The 18,409-nt window shown below is 38.8% G+C and overlaps 1 protein-coding gene and 1 long non-coding RNA gene across 15 annotated transcripts in view; one reads left to right on the forward strand and one right to left on the reverse strand.

The window, feature by feature from the left end:
* LOC308393645 (nck-associated protein 5-like) overlaps positions 1 to 18,409 on the reverse strand; it is a 201,243-nt gene that overhangs the window by 18,856 nt on the left and 163,978 nt on the right. For 13 of the 14 annotated variants that reach the window (XM_080877593.1, XM_080877594.1, XM_080877587.1 and 10 more), the window contains one exon: positions 583 to 906. In XM_080877593.1, coding sequence (XP_080733719.1) covers positions 583 to 906 — 324 coding nt within the window. Of the gene's footprint in view, positions 1 to 582; positions 936 to 18,409 lie in introns of those variants that run through there. The other variant, XM_080877592.1, reaches the window with a different exon arrangement.
* On the forward strand, positions 11,081 to 12,656 carry LOC308393647. Its single transcript, XR_013971016.1, has 2 exons — positions 11,081 to 11,556; positions 12,392 to 12,656. It is a non-coding gene; the product is annotated as an uncharacterized lncRNA (long non-coding RNA).

Raw genomic sequence — 18,409 nt, forward strand, 5'->3', positions numbered from 1 at the left:
TATTCTCCACTTTGACTGTTTCAAAGCAAACAGTTGGCCTCTTTGGGCAATCGCCATCTCTGCTGTTTCAAAAAAATCGTCCACAGATTTCCATTCAGGACTACAACCTCATTCCATTTAGGAAAAATTGGTGGGTGCCCAGTGTTTGCATTGATTTTTTTCTTTTGCATTTGGTGACCGAATGCAAGTAGTTAGCAGCAACCAACTGGTTCCCCAGAGGTTGATCGTGCAGTGCCTTCAACTCCTAAGGAAACAGTTTCAATCACAAGACAATTAAACAGGTTGCTTATTGGAAGGCAACCTGTCTCCAAACGATCAGAGACCAGCTCTGGCTGACTGCAATCGCTCTCAGCAAAGGTTTGTAAGTAACTGCTTCTAATCTATGAAACTCCCATCATGTTGCAGTCAATCTGATTCACTCTACACCAATGAGTACAACTTGTCTGCGATGCCATAGGGGACTCGACTCAATGGGTTGCCATTCCACTTAAAATGACCGGTCAATACTATAAAGGGTCTACAAACAGGAAAAAGAAGGCTATGTTGTGAGGCATTTGTTTACAGTTAATATTCCTGTCTTACCTGAGGATGCTAATTTGGGCAGGCGGCTCTGGGTGTCCTGGGCGTTGTTGTTGCTGCAGGTCACAGTGGGGTCAGACAGGGAGTGACCCATGCTCATAGAGACATGCGGGTGGGGTTTTGAAAGGGAAGGCACTTTCACATCAGGTTGTGAGGGGTCAGGGTGAGAAGAGGGAGGCTCCCGATCGAGCTCAGAGGAGCCACTGGTCACCCCCTCGGGGCTGGATTCAGATTTAGGGATGTGGCGACCGCTGGCCCGGGTGACAGAATCGGGGAGAGGGAAGGTGCCGATGCCACTGTCCAGGGTTCTCATCTGACAGCCGAAGCCTAAAGTGACAGGGAGAGGAGTGTGACGTCTGGGAGAAGCAGGAGACAACGACACAGGAAAAGAAAAGGAGGACCTGGATTTACATGCAGCGGAAAGGGTTGTGTTTAAACAAGGAATCTGTAGCAGGTTCAAAACACAATGTAAATGGAAAAAGAGAGAAAACAAAACATTTTAAACTGACACAGTACTTTTTGGAAGCTCCTTTCTGGTGCCCATTTGTAGTTATCACTATGGTGAGAGGCACACAGCTCTCATATACACAGTACACAAGAAACACCTGCTGCCAGCAATTCTGAACTAAATACACGATTGAGCTGCAACCCGAGGACATGCTCCTTGGATTCATCAGAGTGCACGCTGGGTTGTAATCAGGCGATGTGACAGCGAGTAGGAACAGATGGATGTCGTTTAGAAACCACAGTTTGCAGAGCCTTGACTCAGGCTGGAACAGATGGATGGCCATTCAGCACAGCACAGGCCCTTGTAACTGTGAACGGTAATGGCCAACAGTTACATCGGCTAATTATTAGTGGTTTGCAACTTTTTGCTGAGTTACACTGAAAACCACTGAGGATTAATTAGCTTTCTTACCAGGGACCTGTTATTCTTTTTCTTGTTTTCAGCTGTGTATACTGTTCCAATGGTGGACGCTCATATTAAACATTGCCAGAGTTTTACATAATTACGTCAAAGTAATTCTTGGGTCAAAAAGATTCAGATTAATTTACAGCACTGGGAAAAGCCTTGAGCCACCCCCACTTCTTTCTATTTTGCAAGGAAAATGGGAAATAGTGATTTAATGAAGCATGTGTAAACATACATGTAAATACAGCATATAAAGCAAAACCAAAATGTGTAGAATTCCAACGAGCTTGAAAGTCGGAATTTGGTATGACCAAGTTTTTACTTAATATCTCTTTGGGAATCACCTGGTGCAAAAATACCATACTAGTACAGTTATCTTTGGTATTTTTCATAGATTGTACTTAAGAAATTGGGGAAAAAAGTGTTTTTGTGACAGGCTGCTAATAACAAAGTTAAAAAAGTAAAATAGGCTCTTCACTAAGGTGGCTGTTACATACAAAAACAAAACTGGTTCATCCATTGAGTTAGGAGTCTTTTTATGCTTGAATAACTTATAGGTCAGAGTTAAGTGGCTTAACAGACAAAGCCATTCCTTTTAAAATGGTTGGGAACACGTTAGGGCTGCTCAATTAATCGAATTTTAATCACGATTACGATCTGGGCTTTCAACGATCATTAAAAATGACTGAGCCGATTATTAGCCCCTCCCTAATTTATCCGCGACACCTTAAAGGCCGGTCCGTGAAAATATTGTCGGGCATAAACCGGTCCGTGGCGCAAAAAAGGTTGGAGACCGCTGATTAAGAGGACCCGAGGGAAGCTCGGAAAGCTAAGCAGAAGTTATTTGGAGAGTGACTGCCGTTGGTTGAAAAGAGAGTTTAAAAAAAAAAAAACTTCAGTGGTGTTGCACACTATTTTATATTATTTTTTTAAAGTCATTGTTAACCCTTTAAAGCCGGTCAGAGCAGCACGCTCCGTTTTGCGTAACTATTTTTAAATCCCTGTAGAACCTGAACCGAGTAAGCTAGCGCAATAATTTGTTTTGCATATGAAACCGGAGGAGTTGTACTTACATCTGATGCCATCAGCTTGTCCTCGGTCACGGTTTCGTTCCACATATAGCTTTGCAAAAATTGCATAAAAAGCGCTTGCAGGAACAAAAACATAATATTCCAGAAACACGCTTTGCCGTTCCTATCAGCTGTTCGTAACACTTCCCACAGTGAAATGATGCACATGCTGTTTTCTTTGCAAATCTGCATCATAGGATTGTTTTTTGTTTTTCCTGCAGTATATAAAAATTGCTGTATCTCCAAAATAAAACTATGAAGACACTCAAAATAAATTTCCTGTTGTTGTAAACTATTTTTTGCAACTTTATTGTATTTAAAATTTTGAGGGATAAACCTCTTAAATTTCTCCAAGTAGAAATATATGTAAACAAAACAAAAGCGATTTTCAATTTTTTTTGTAGTTTATTGCACTTTTTTGCAATTTATGTAATTACTATGGACTTAATGCATACATATTATTAAAATATGGGCTATAACAGTTGTATTGATGTATAGCAACTTGAAATGCTCCCACAAATGGCACTACAGCATGTAAAAAAAATAATATAAGCTCTGGTGGACTTGGTTCTATAGTAGGTCTTAAAGGGTTAAATAAATATCGTCAAATAATCGTGATCTCAATTTCAGTGAAAATAATCGTGATTATCATTTTTGCCATAATCGAGCAGCCCTAGAACACGTTCTGGACTGACAGTGAGTGAAAAAGAAGCCAATGTCTAAAGAAACACTTTGAAAGACCTTCAGAAAGTCTGGAGAACTATTGCTCAAGTCTGGTTCCTTGGACACAAGAAAGATGAGAAGTATGATCGGAGATACTGGAGTGTAAACCTCCTAAAAAGTTGTCTGAAGTAAAAAACAGTGGAAGTTCAAGACTTTTTCAGTTCTGCATCTCCAAGTATTGGTTGTTAAAAACTCTTAAAGCGAACCTGAAGGCTTTCTTTTCTTCAGTCTCTCAGAAATGCGTAGATATTTACAGATTCTGCTTCTCAGTGTTACTAAAGCTTAAAGGGTTTCTTTCAACGCTGTTGTGCTTCACAGTGAGCTTTAAAAAGAATTTGCAAGTACTTAATCGGGCATACTTCAGAATTAGTTTACCGCTAGAAAGAAAAACAGAAAACAATATTTACACTTAGATGTGAAGCTCATACCATCTATCCATTTTCTCTTTGGACGTTTTTCTAGCAAGGATGCCAAGTACATTACTTAAATGTACATTATCTAAATTTAAAAGCATTGCCAATAGATGCACAAAGTAGGGGAATATTTGAGCGAGTTTTTGAGAAGAAAAATCGGTGCATGTCGCCAACTTTCAGCAGATTTCGCAACATACTGTGAAAACGAGTCCTTATATAAGTGTTTGGATGTACAGATACACCATGTTCATTGCACAGATGGCCTGTTAGTTGCAAATGTATCTGCTATCAGGCCCTCGAGGACACTTACATGTACTGGAATAAACAGAAATGCTGATCTCAGTGCATGTCATAGCCTCCGTATGCACATGGATGTTTACTTGTATATGAGAGCGAAAGGCGGAGAGAGCCATAGATTACACGGCTGTGTAATTGAATGCCAAGCCTGGCAGTTCAAAATGCCCTCTATAACCAAACTATAACAAGGTCCACAGTAATTCTACCCAGAGGGAACAACGACTGGACATAATCTAGTTTTTCATGAGCTCCCTATCACTTCTGTATACAACCTCCAGGGTTTGCGCAGAGAGAGTTGCCTTATTGATACCTCCTCTGCGTGGAAATGGGTTTATTCGAGGAAGAAAAACACAACAGAAATTGTAAGGCTGGATTAATACAACAGAGTGTACTATCTCTTTTGTTGCTGGAGCAAACATCCAGTTGAAATTATTCCTCTTTGGCTGAAGAATACAGTCTTTTTCTGTTATTTTGTACTTTCGTGCTTGTTAAAAATGTTTTAAAAAGGCAGCGCCATTTTCTAAAAACAAAAGTCTACAAAGTAAGTTTTGAACACCACACACATCAGCACCTGGTGAAGTAATAGCTGAATTATTAGTATTGATCAACAGTGCCATCAAACCTCTGCAGACGTATTAGAGTCATTTTGAGCTCCGGGTCAGTCAAAACGTTATTTATTGTCCCTTTATGAGGAAAAAAATACCTGCCTTGAGGGAAATTCTTCTAATGCACAGTACAATAACTGACCAGTGTGAACCTCCAAGCCCACATTCATAACTCGAGCTGCTTGCATCATAAACTGGCTGGATGTAAACTATTTTTATGATTGATGTGTTTACCTGGCATTAAAGCCTGTGAATGCTGCACTTTGGAGGGACGTGACATTATAGCAGTGCTGAAAAGCAACGAGCAGCCACAGCTGAACCTTTATTAAATATTTAATTCAGGCTGTCGGGAAGCGCTTAGTTGGCAGAATGTAAAGAAGGCAGCCTGTTAACCAGAATACAGAGACAATTAACATTTTTATTTTTGGTGACATGGCTCAGACCCAATATTAGTGGCTCAAGCCAAAAGTATTTTGTGATTGATTAGTAGCTTCGCAGCTCAATCTGCCAACTCTGTGCTTCTGTGGAGATTATTTCCATCTGCACTCAGCCTTAACAAACACATTTATTTTAATTGTGAGAACTGGCAGATGTATAGATTTTTCACTGTCACCAGCATGCATGTTTTGCATACAAACAGGACTAATTAAGATGCAACCCCAGAGAACAATGGCCAGCTTTTCCATCTAGTTAAAATATATTACGTTTGGAGACTAAGACTTTATTGCTATTGTTAGTAAACCTTTGAATATTCAGTTTTGTTTTTGCTCCGTTTTGATCTCCACCAACTCCTGGAGGAACTTTCTGACTCTTTAGCACCTAAGTTCTTAACTACAGTCCCTGGCCACTTTGTTAGGTACACCTGTTCAATTGCTAATTAATGCAAATATCTAATCTAATAAGTAACGCAACAACTCAGTGCATTTAGATATGTAGACATGATCAAGACGACCTGCTAAAGTTCAAACTGAGCATCAGAATAAGGAAGAAAGTCGAGTTAAGTGACTTTGAATGTGGCATGGTTGTTGGTCTGAGTATTTCAAAAACATAGATGTTTCTAGAGTTTACAGGGAATGGTCTGAAAAATTAGAAAATATCCAGTGTTTGGTAGTTCTCTGGGTAAAAACAGCATGTTGATGCCAGAGGTTAGAGGAGAATAGCCAGACTACATTCAGCTAATAGGAAAGCAACAGGAAGTACAATAACCAATCATTATGACCAAGGTATGCAGAAGAGCATCTCAACAGCAGCAGAAGACCACGGTGGGTAGGGATTGGGTACTGATAAGATTTTCACGATTCCATTTTCGATTCTGTTTAACGATTCGATTCTCTTATCGATTCTTTTTTTTAAAAAAAAGGAGAACACTAAGGTCGATTAGCTTAGAACTTTGTTTTATATCTTCTCTTTGAACAAGATAGAAATTTAGGAGTAACATGGCCTTACAAACCCAACAGTGAGATCTTAAGAGATGCAGCCTATGGCTCTTCAATGGGGTGTCACAGGGTCCCCAGGAGAAAAAATTGTAAATGTAAAATAATAAAATAAATATTCTCCTGTAGCAATAACAAAGTATAACATAAATTATTCTGTAGCAATTACACAAGAATATCCAGTAATGTCCCTGCCTACAATTAAACACATTCACTTACCAAAAATCAGGGCATCTGCTGTGGTACATGGGTGCAAGCCTTTTACCACAAACTTAGTCACTGCTCGGTGACATTCGTCTATCCTGGCCTGAAAGGAGACGCTACCGGTAGACTGCAGCGAGAACTGCCAGCATCTGAGCCAGACTCTGTCTGTCTCTCTCATCATGGTCACCTAAATGCACAGTAATGGCAGGTTTTGTAATAAGGCAGATCGCACTAACATAATATGCACTGTTAGTTGATTATTTACCTGCCGCATTAACGGGAGAGGACGTGGAAACGTTACCGCTGCTGCTGGGTTGAGATTCACGAGTCCGGAGCGGAATTAAAAACACGACATTCATTTAAGGTCATCGTGTGTTTTGTGAGCAAATGCTTTTGCATATTCGCAGTGTTTCCTCCCTTAAATGAAATATCTACTTTGCAAGTATTGCAAGTTGCCCTGTTGTAATCCGTTCTCGTAAAGTATAACCAAACTTTTGAGCGTTTGAGCCGCCATGTTTCCTGCCAGGTAAATGACGCTCCGCAACGTGGTGATGTCATTCAGGGCGACTGGAATCGATAAGGGAATCGTTTGCAAAAATGGCAAAGAATTCCAAGGAATTGAAACAGTGGGAACCGGTTCTCAACAAGAACCGGTTTTCGATACCCATCCCTAACGGTGGGTGCTGCTCCTGTCAGCTAAGAGCAGGAAACTGGGACTACAATTCACACAGGCTCACCAAAACAAGACAACAGATTATTGGATGTTTTGTTGTCTGATCAGTCTCGATTTCTGCCACGCCATTCAGAATTTGGTGTAAACAAAATGGAAAACTTTGGGCTCTAAGTACCAACTGAGCTTGAACGTGTCCATCCTTTTAAAACCACAGTGCACCTATCTTCTGATGACTGTAGGATAACACACTGTCTCACAAAATTCAGATAATCTCAACTTGTTGAATCTATGCCATGAAGAATTAAGACTGATCAGAAGGCAAAAGGGGGTCTAACCTAATACTAGAATTTACAAAACCACGACTCTGAGCAGTCGTTGGCGAGCCAACTTTCATAAAAGTCCACTGCTGGAACTCACCCCAGATGAGACTTTAACCCACAATCCCAAAATCCCTAGCATAGGAAACTAGTGCCTTATCCATTAGGCCACTGGGGTGTGCACACTGTAATAATGTAACAAAAACATTTTGTTCAGTGTACAGCCGGTACATTGTGGCTTGTTTATTTAAGCTGTCTGTGCTAGCAGCAGCAATCAAAGATTCTTATCCTTTCAGGAGCATCACAATGGTAAAGTAAGGTGTGTCTTTAAACATGGCATAGTTGTCGTTGGTGCCTTGTTGCAAAACTCAAATAAAACTGGTTTCTTGAACATGACAAAAAGTTCACTGTACTCAAAAGATTACCACAGTCGCCAGAGCTTAAGCAACTAAAAGCCCATTCACATGGATGTGCAAGCTGACAAATCTGCAGAAACTATGTGACGCTATCATGTCAATATGGGCAGAAAAGTCTGAGGAATGTTGCACCTCGTTGAATCTGTGCCATGAAAAATTGAAACAGTTTTGAAGAAGAGGGTCCAATACTTTTACTAGCAGTGGGTAGCTAATAAAGTGTCCGGTCAGTGTATGTTCACCAGCTGTGTCTGGTGGCTAGTTGGTTTTTGGAGGTTTTCATTCTCTGAAAACTCCTACCTATCACAGCTGAAAATGACACAAAAATTCTAAAGTTACATGCTTGAAAAAAGTACCCATAGGGCTTTTCCCTGTCTAAAAGGAATCACAGAGTCAGGAATTTCATCACCTTAAATGACCTCTTTTACATGCAGTACACGCTGTCCTGCAATTCTATTTTTAACATGCATGTACAGGTTGGCCCTCGGGTCTTTTGCATCCTCAGACAGCTGCTCTAAGTGGCAGCTCCAACTCGGCTTCTAAGAAGGACACATTTTTAGTGGTTTTCAGCTCCCTGTAGCGTTTCTGAGATTTTAGAATATACTATTTATTTTATTTGAAGTTTTATTTGCGATACTGTTCTTACCTTTACTTCACTTACATCTTTTATTATTTTCGATTTCTTCTCTCTTACAGTTATAGCACATATAAAGCACGAAATGGTTTGATAGTACAGCCATCCTAACCATTTGCCATCAGAATAAGCTATTTTATTTACAGTTTTAGTGTTCTCCCAAGTTTTGGCAAGGCAAGGCAAGGCAAATTTATTTGTATAGCACAATTCAACAACAAGGTGATTCAAAGTGCTTTACAGAGACATTAGAAACAAAAACAAACTAGAAAAATTTGCATTTCCTGCGAAAATGCAGTGTGGATGCCTTAACGCTGAAGATATCTGCTGAAAAAAGCTGAAAAAGTTGAAACAACAAAAAAAAAAAAAAAAAGCGGCCCTGAGCAGGATTCGAATCTGGCCCTCCTGGTCAAAGGGTAGCTATTTAGCTCACTGAGCCAAACACTTTCTCACAAAGAAAAGGTGGAGAGATTGACAATTGTGCTGAAATGAGCAGAAGCTGCTGAGAATTGTGCTGATAAGAGGTGGAAAGGCTGAAAATGTTTCAGAAGAGGTGAATAAGCAGAATTTGGGCAAAAAAAGAGGTGAAAATTCTGCTGAAAAGAGTTCAATCAGCAGAATTTCTGCTGAAAAGAGGTGAATGAGCAGAATTCTGCTGAAAAGAGTTTTTTTCTGAAAACAGCAGAAAAAACTGAAAATTTTGCTGAAAAGAGTTGAATGAGCAGAATTCTGCTGAAAAGAGGTTTTTGCTGAAAACAGCAGAAAAAAATGAAAATTTTGCTGAAAAGAGTTGAATGAGCAGAATTCTGCTGAAAAGAGGTTTTTGCTGAAAAAGAGCTGAAAAAGTTTGGATTTGTGCTGAAAAGGGGTTAAAAAAACTGAAAATTTTGCTGAAAAGGGGTGAAAAAGATGAAATTTGTGTTGAAAAGAGTTAAAAAAAAGTTTAACTGTTAAGTGAAAGAAATGTTGCCATAAGCTGGATTTGAACCCAGGCCTCCCAGTCTGAGAACGGATGCTTATCTCACTGAGCTAAAACACAGCTCAGCCCATCATGCAAAATCAGTGACCACATTGATAATGTGTTCCATTCATTTCAATGGTCAAAAGTCATAACACACATCAGCAGAAATAGCAGAATTTTTTAAAGTTTAAACATAGTATTTCTGCTAAAACTTAGTATTTATACTAAATAATATTTTTTTCCTGCCAAATCATAGCATTTGTGCTGGAACACAGAAAGTTCTGCCAAATCATACAATTTGTACTAAAACATTATTTATGATTTAGCAGAAACACTGGGACTTGGTAGAAATACTATGATTTACATGAAATACTTTGACTTAGTAGAAGTACTACAATCTAGGAAAAAAGTACTACAGCATAGCAGAAATTCTATCATTGAGCAGAATTACTAGGATTTAGAAGAAATACTAAGATTTGGCACAAACACTGATGTGGCTCAAGAACCTTTATTGTGCAGTTATACTATGATTTGGAAGAAATACTATGCTTTGGCACAAATACTATGATTTGGAAGAAATACTATGTTTTAGCACAAATACTATGATTTGGCTCAAATACTATAACTATCCTCGGTCAGAAGGAGAGGCTGACATCCAGGGATTAGATTACCACAGGTGGAGTTTATTGCGGTCAGATGGATGGTACAGGGAGGTATGGCATACAGTAGGAGGATGTGGAGAGGTGATATGGTGTGGTTTCTATGATTAAGAACAGGGTATGCATTACAACATGCATACAGATTAAAGATTAAGAAAACTATGATTTAGAAGAAATACTATGACTCCATACAAATACGATGCTTTGGGACAAATACTATGTTTTGGTTCCAATACGATGATGTGCAACAAATACTATGATTTGGCACAAGTACTATGATTTAGTACAAATACTATGATTTGGCAGCAATACTATGCCTTAGTAGTAAAACTATAAAATAACAGATATACTATGGTTTTGCAGACATACTATGTTTTTGCACAAATACCATGATTTGGCACAAATGCTATGATTTAGCAGAAATACTATGAATGGGTACAAATACTATGATTTGGCAATAATACTGCGTTTTAACAACAACTACTGAGATTTGATTGAAATACTATGACTCCATACAAATACGATGCTTTGGCACAAATACTATGTTTTGGCAGAAATACTATGACTTAGTAGTAATACTATAACACAACAGATTTCCTAAAAAAACTATGAAATTGCAGTAATTCTATGACTTGGCAGAGATACTACGTTTTAGCACAAATACTATAACAACGCAGAAATACTATGACTTAGTAGTAATACTATAACATAACAGTTCAATGTTCTTGCACAAATACCACAATATGGCAGAAATATTATGTTTTAGCACAAATACTGTGATTTGTGAATACTATGTTTTGGTTCCAATACTATGATGTGCAACAAATACTATGATGTGCAACAAATACTATGATTTGGCACAAGTACTATGATTTAGTACAAATACTATGATTTGGCAGAAATACTCTGATTTGGCAGAAATACTCTGATTTAGCAGAAGTACTATCTTTTGGTAGAAATTCCTGCTAAAAGGTAGTATTTCTGCGTTTTAGCAGAAATACTGTAATTTGGCATAAATACTATGATTTGGCATAAATACTATGCCTTAGTAGTAATACTATAACATAAGTGATATACTATGGTTTTGCAGACATACTATGTTTTTGCACAAATACCATGATTTGGCACAAATGCTATGATTTAGCAGAAATAGTATGACTTACGGTGTGTTCACACCGAACGCGATGGACGCGAATAGAGCGTCAGGTTTACATGTAAAGTCAATGGAAAGGCGCGATGACGCGCGATTGCGGGTCCCGCGAAAATTCGGAAGCAGATTTGCGTCGCGAAAACGCCAAAACGCGTGAAACGCGCGTCAGTGTAGCGCGTCTGGCGCGTTTGACGCGCGAATAAAACCACGCGCGTGAGTTTTTGTGTTGCACTTTGTGCATACGCGCGTTTCGCGTCTACCGCTCGAGTTGGAAAAATCTGAACTCCAGCGTCAAATCGCGCCGCGACAACCAATCAGGAGCCTGGTGACGTGGCTGTTACCTAGGTCAAAGGGGCAGATCCAGCCAAAGCCTTTCATACTTCAATGGAGGGGAAGGCTAATCAATGCGGTAGCAAACAACTCGGAGCTGTACAACACCAGCTGCTTTCAGTACCGAGACAGGAATAAAAAGGACTGAGCTTGGAGGAAGATATGTGAAGAGATCGGGCAACCTGGTAAGTTCATTCATTTCTCTTTTGAAAGTTTTCACTGACCCGGGGAAGCCGCACAAAAGCTAGCAAGCCACCGCTATTTTCCCACTGACGTACAAATACCGTTCTGCTTTTATGCATGTTATCATTTAGGAATATATTTTATTGTTTATTAATAAACAGCACACAGTGGTCCCGCTGTTCATCCGTCACTGCTTTGCTTTTTCGCTGATTTTTTATTGCACAGTACAGCATTGCATTCTGCAGCCTGATTGACAAATCTCCTGCGCTTGCCAAATTTATCACGTTTGGTTTTGATAACCATCGCGTCCAATAGAAAAAACAGCACAAAAACACCCATAACTATGAGCCTCATTCGGAAATAGACACCTGCACCGTGAGGGAAAAAGGCGCACGAAAGTGGCGGGCAGATGAAGACAAACCGCGGCATAATAATACTTTTACGTTTTGCAATCTACAAAGGTTTGCACTTTGAGAATCAATTGTGAGAACTGTGACCAGGGGCTAGTTATTCTGAGAACCCCTGCAATAAATGAGGGACCACTGTCTACTCTACGATTATTATATCCAACCTGTTAACATTTAATACTGTATTGATAGAACCAACTGATTCTGCAGCAGAGCATCCCCAGTCCCTGAGCTCCTGCTGCTGCACCCACAGATATGTACAGCAAGCACTGATACCTTTTTAGTCGGTGGGATTCCCTTGTGATCACCTTTACTAAATATCTACAACCAATCTGATTATATCCTGTTATTGTTTTTTTTTTTTTTCAATGTTGAAATTAAAATCTAGTAGCAGCCTTCTCATTTCTTTGTGTTTTGTGCTGTTTTACAGGCCCACAGAGGAGGACGGCTCCGAGGCAGATGAGGGACGGGTCCCAGGACGGTCCATCGGCGGTGGAGCTGGCCATCCTGGAGTCCCTGAAGAGGCCACACCAGTCTCCAATGGAGCATTTCCTCCTCAGCCTTGTTCCTGCTCTGGAGAGCAGCTGGTCCTTTTTATTCCTGTCTCTCTGTAAATTCTTATATTTTATATATTTATGTTTAATGTTTTTCTGTTTGAGACTTTTAATATTATTTTAAATAAATGTTTATAATGACTAATGTCTCAGTTCTACTACACAGCAAATGTTGGCACACGACTTGACACATGTAGACTTTATTTCATATTATACTAATGACAAAATATACTGATACAGTGGGATGCAGAAGTTTGGGCAACCTTGTTAATAGACATTATTTTCCTGTATAAATCGTTGGTTGTTACAATAAAAAATGTCAGTTAAATATCATACAGGAGACACACACAGTGATATTTGAGAAGTGAAAAGAAGTTTACTGGATTTACAGAAAGTGTGCAATAATTGTTTAAACAAAATCAAGCAGGTGCATCAATTTGGGCACCACAAAAAAGAAATGAAATGAATATTTAGTGTATATCAATGTGTGTGTCTCCTATATGATATATGGGGTGCCTTTGTCTGGATGTGCTTCCCATCCAGAGCTGCACAGCACAGAGGAAAGTTCCAGCGCTCCTGGAATCCCTCTGTGATGGAGCGCCAGTCTCCAGGTGAAGGCACAGCCATGAAGTCGTCCACTAGACAGTCCCAGATGGACGTCGCTGCCTGGGGGGTGATCTGGCTCACCGTGGACACACCGACTCTGAAACTGAACGCGATGGTCCTGAAGGAGTCCCCGGTGACAAGGAACCTGGACAAAATTGTTCAAAATTAGTATTATGTGTGCTGCAGTTACAAAATACATTATTCAAATTCCAAAATACTTTTGTGATGTCAGATTTAAATCACAAAACATGAATCTTACATAAAACCTTTTGTAATTATAAGGATAATTACAAAATGTATATTAGATAATATCTAAAACAGTTGTGTTTTGTTTTAACTTTAACATATCATAATTTGATTGGTAGCAACTTTCACAACTACAGTGAGCCAATCACTCATAATTCCTAAACATGTCAATCAGGTAGGAATGAAGTAAAACATTAATAGAAATAAAGAGTTGTGTGTTGACATGTAGCCCTTTCCTTGCTTAAATCATTAATATTTTTGAAAAATTAATCTGTGATAAGACAGCTTATCAAGATAGAACCATGTAACTAGAGATGAACCAAACTGTTCACAGTTTTATCTAACTCTGTTTTAATAAAGGCTGTGACCCCTGCTATAGAGTCTGACAGCTGCAGGGATTATATACAAATATTCAACTATCCCAGAATTAAACCAGGTCTAAATAAAAAGGAGTGAGTATCACTACAAAGGTTAACTCAGTGGTCCTAATGCTACAGTTTGATATCAGCAAACACCGAGCGCATACATTGATGTGACACCACAGCCATGCTATCATTCAAACACTGATAACAGCATAAATCGAATTAAATCGGGACTTGATGAGACCTTCTGAGTATCACTAGAAATATTATAAAGAGTCGTCTCTGTACCACAGTTTGCTTTCAGTAAACACCGACAGCATTCACTGTTAGCATAGCACATCCATGTTAGCAGTGTATAACTGGATGGATTAGCATATTAGCACAGATATCAATAAAGGACTACCGTATTAAATAGTTTTACTAACCTCAGGCAGACGGACAGGCGCTCTGCAGGTGGGATTGAGCGTCTGTAGTTGGTGTCTAGGCGGGCAATGCTGGGACCGACGAGGGAAAGCAGGTCCTCAAACTGGCCGACGGTGATAGCGCTGGAATCGGCCGTCATCCAGGCGCAGCTCCTGGAGCAAGTGGTGAAACTCACCAAACTGCTCATGCCTCTGGAGGACCTGATGGACCCAGGTATGGCGAGAACGTCTTTTACGCTGCTGCTCTGCTCTCCACAGTACATAGAGAAGGGAGACTCTCTCTTCAAGCGCTAGCTCGATAGCTGCCATCTTGCAAAACCAGGTCTGGCACAACTCCCTCCCACATTCCTCCCACATTTCCGGTTCACGCGCGTCAAAATATCATATTTTGAGGCGCGATGGATTTTTCTTGGACACGCGTTGAGACGCGAATGTACACGCGTCAAATTAGGGGCGTTTGGGGCGTTTTATTCGCGTCCATCGCGTTCGGTGTGAACACACCGTTAGTAGTAATACTATAACATAACAGATTTCCTAAAAAAAACTATGAAATTGCAGTAATTCTATGACTTGGCAGAGATACTACGTTTTAGCACAAATACTATGATTTGGCAGAAATACTATGACTTAGTAGTAATACTATAACATAACAGATTTCCTAAAAAAAACTATGAAATTGCAGTAATTCTATGACTTGGCAGAGATACTACGTTTTAGCACAAATACTATAACAACGCAGAAATACTATGACTTAGTAGTAATACTATAACATAACAGTTCAATGTTCTTGCACAAATACCACAATATGGCAGAAATACTATGTTTTAGCACAAATACTGTGATTTGGTATAAATACTATGATTTGGCACACATACTATATTCCGCAGATACACTATAACATAACAGATATTCTACGACTTAGTAGTAATACTATAACATAACAGAATTATTAATTGGGCACAAATACCACGATTTGGCAAAAATACTATGATTGGGTACAAATACTATGATTTGGCAATAATACTGCATTTTAACACAACTACTTGAGATTTGATTGAAATACTATGATTTAGAAGAAATACTATTACTCCATACAAATACGATGCTTTGGGACAAATACTATGTTTTGGTTCCTATACTATGATGTGCAACAAATACTATGATTTGGCACAAGTACTATGATTTAGTACAAATACTATGATTTGGCAGAAATACTATGCCTTAGTAGTAATACTATAACATAAGAGATATACTATGGTTTTGCAGACATACTATGTTTTTGCAGAAATACCATGATTTGGCACAAATGCTATGATTTAGCAGAAATACTATGAATGGGTACAAATACTATGATTTGGCAATAATACTGCGTTTTAACAACAACTACTGAGATTTGATTGAAATACTATGATTTAGAAGAAATACTATGACTCCATACAAATACGATGCTTTGGCACAAATACTATGTTTTGGCAGAAATACTATGACTTAGTAGTAATACTATAACATAACAGATTTCCTAAAAAAACTATGAAATTGCATTAATTCTATGACTTGGCAGAGATACTACGTTTTAGCACAAATACTATAACAACGCAGAAATACTATGACTTAGTAGTAATACTATAACATAACAGTTCAATGTTCTTGCACAAATACCACAATATGGCAGAAATACTATGTTTTAGCACAAATACTGTGATTTGGTATAAATACTATGATTTGGCACACATACTATATTCCGCAGATACACTATAACATAACAGATATTCTACGACTTAGTAGTAATACTATAACATAACAGAATTATTAATTGGGCACAAATACCACGATTTGGCAAAAATACTATGATTGGGTACAAATACTATGATTTGGCAATAATACTGCATTTTAACACAACTACTGAGATTTGATTGAAATACTATGATTTAGCAGAAACACTATGATTTAGCAGAAGTACTAAGATGTAGTAGAAGTACTTTGCTTTAGCAGAAATACTATGATTGAGGAGTAATACTTAAACATAGGAGAACTATTGATACACAGACACACATACATAGACAGTAAAGGGAACAGGAGCTGTGGAGAGTCTGTGCTTGGTATATGTAGGTCAGTTAAATTGGCTGCACCTGCTGTAGTCAGCCCTTACACACACAGAGACAGAGAGAGGTGTGAGTTTTCTTCAGTGTATTTCTGACATTCAGGATTCCCCTCGAACAAATGGCCATAATTTCCTAACCGTAGAGGCTAGAACGGTCATTCAGACATCGTTTTGTTCAGAAGAGATGGGGGAATCTTCAGGTCTTCTTAATTCAGAGATAAAACATAAATTATTAAAGATATATGACTTGTAATACACTGTAACTGTGTAGAGGCGAAGCAAAAACTGCCTTGACTTGCTCTCACACAACCTTTGGTAACTCTAAATCTATATGGAGCATCAAAATCATTCTTTCACCGTAAGAAACAGCAGGCTTTGGTGAACAGTCATGGAAATTTTCAGGGCTCTGTGGAAATCCATCGAAAAGATATGATGAGAGAAAAAAGTGCCTCATTTCCAGAGATTGAAATCTGACGAAATCTGAGCGAGGGACAAATTTCCACCCCTCAATCAAGTCTAACTCATCTCAGAACGGTAATAGGTGAGAAAATAATTCTTGAATTGTGAGCATCAGGAGTGTCTGAAGATATACAGGGACAAGCCTTATGTCTTAACTTCGCTTCGTTAAGGAGATATGACAATTTGAAAATGCCTCTCATTAGAGAAATCCAGCGGTGATTTTGAACAAACTCTCCATTGAGTTTATATGGAGAGTTTTCACACTTTGTGTTACTCTGAGGAGATTTGCAAAATATCTATGAGTCCCACAACAATGATAGGGACATTTTCTGAAAGCCAGCAAAAATACCTACGTTTTGATGTATAATTTGTGCAGCTTGAGTGGAAATTGAGCGAGTAGCAAGAAGTTGTTTGGACATGAAGAGAAAATTCAAACAGTTTCACTGTCCCCTCTGAGTTAATTGCATAGCAACCATAGCAACGCATGTATTTTCTGAAAAATCACAATTTTGCAACTGAAGACTTAAAGAGAGATAAGATGAAAACGGTAGAAGATCTGAAAAAGCTGAATCATACAGGAATAGCCCAATCATTTGAGAACGTTTTAAAGTTTGAATGGAGTTTCTAGGTGAAAGTATGAGGCAGTAGTTAAGTTTCAAAGACAAGAAAGTTTTAGCAGAATTGTGGAAGTTTCCCATTCATTTCAATGGGACAAATTAAAGGAAAAAAGTGTAATATTTTAAAAAGTATAATAGTAATAAACACCAAAAGTCATAGCCGGCATAAGCAGAAAGAGCAGAACAGTTTAGAGTTTGAACGGTGAAAATAGCACAAAAATTGTGGAAGTAGATCCACGGCGAAAAGTGTACGGAAACACCCGGAATAATAAAGAATAAAGAGAAACAGGAACTCAATAGTGTGGATGCCTATTAAGGCATCCACACAATAAAAAGCATGATTTAAAATTGATTAAAACAAGCAAACAAACAAACTAATTAAACACACACATTTCACACCTGTTCGCGCGATCTGAACCCTTATCGTAAGGGGAGCTACCAGTCCCTCTGTGGACGAGCTACTTTCTATTTTAAATTCCCTGAATTTAAAATACTCTCTAGACCCAGTCTAGACCCAGTTGGGGAGCTACCCAGAGCTCTAATCCCACACCTGTTCGCGCGATCTGAACCCTTATCGTAAGGGGAGCTACCAGTCCTTCTGTGGACGAGCTACTTTCTATTTTAAATTCCCTGAATTTAAAATACTCTCTAGACCCAGTCTAGACCCAGTTGGGGAGCTACCCAGAGCTCTAAACCCACTTAACAAACAAACAAACAAACAAACAAACAAAACAGTATATAAAATCAAAACAGATAAAATCAGAACAGTAGATAAAATCAGGCAATGAAGGAACAAATAAAATAATGATTCTGACTTATCTGCACACCTCTCTTTTCCCTCCGAAACAAACTGGCTGGGGTTATAACCCATCTAATTTATTTTAATAAAACTAAGAGAAAAAACAAAATCGCTACCCTGCTATCAGCAAATCTAAATTCACACCTGCAATAGAGCTACATTTCAAGAAGCATGCCATTATGTACTTTGAGATGAATCTGTGAAACAATTTGTCAATAACCCGGTGAGTGACAGCTGAGTAATGAACACGGTGCACTCCACATCCAGTAAACAGCACCTACA

Source organism: Rhamphochromis sp. 'chilingali', assembly GCF_963969265.1.
Source record: "Rhamphochromis sp. 'chilingali' genome assembly, chromosome: 3".
NCBI lineage: Eukaryota > Metazoa > Chordata > Actinopteri > Cichliformes > Cichlidae > Rhamphochromis > Rhamphochromis sp. 'chilingali'.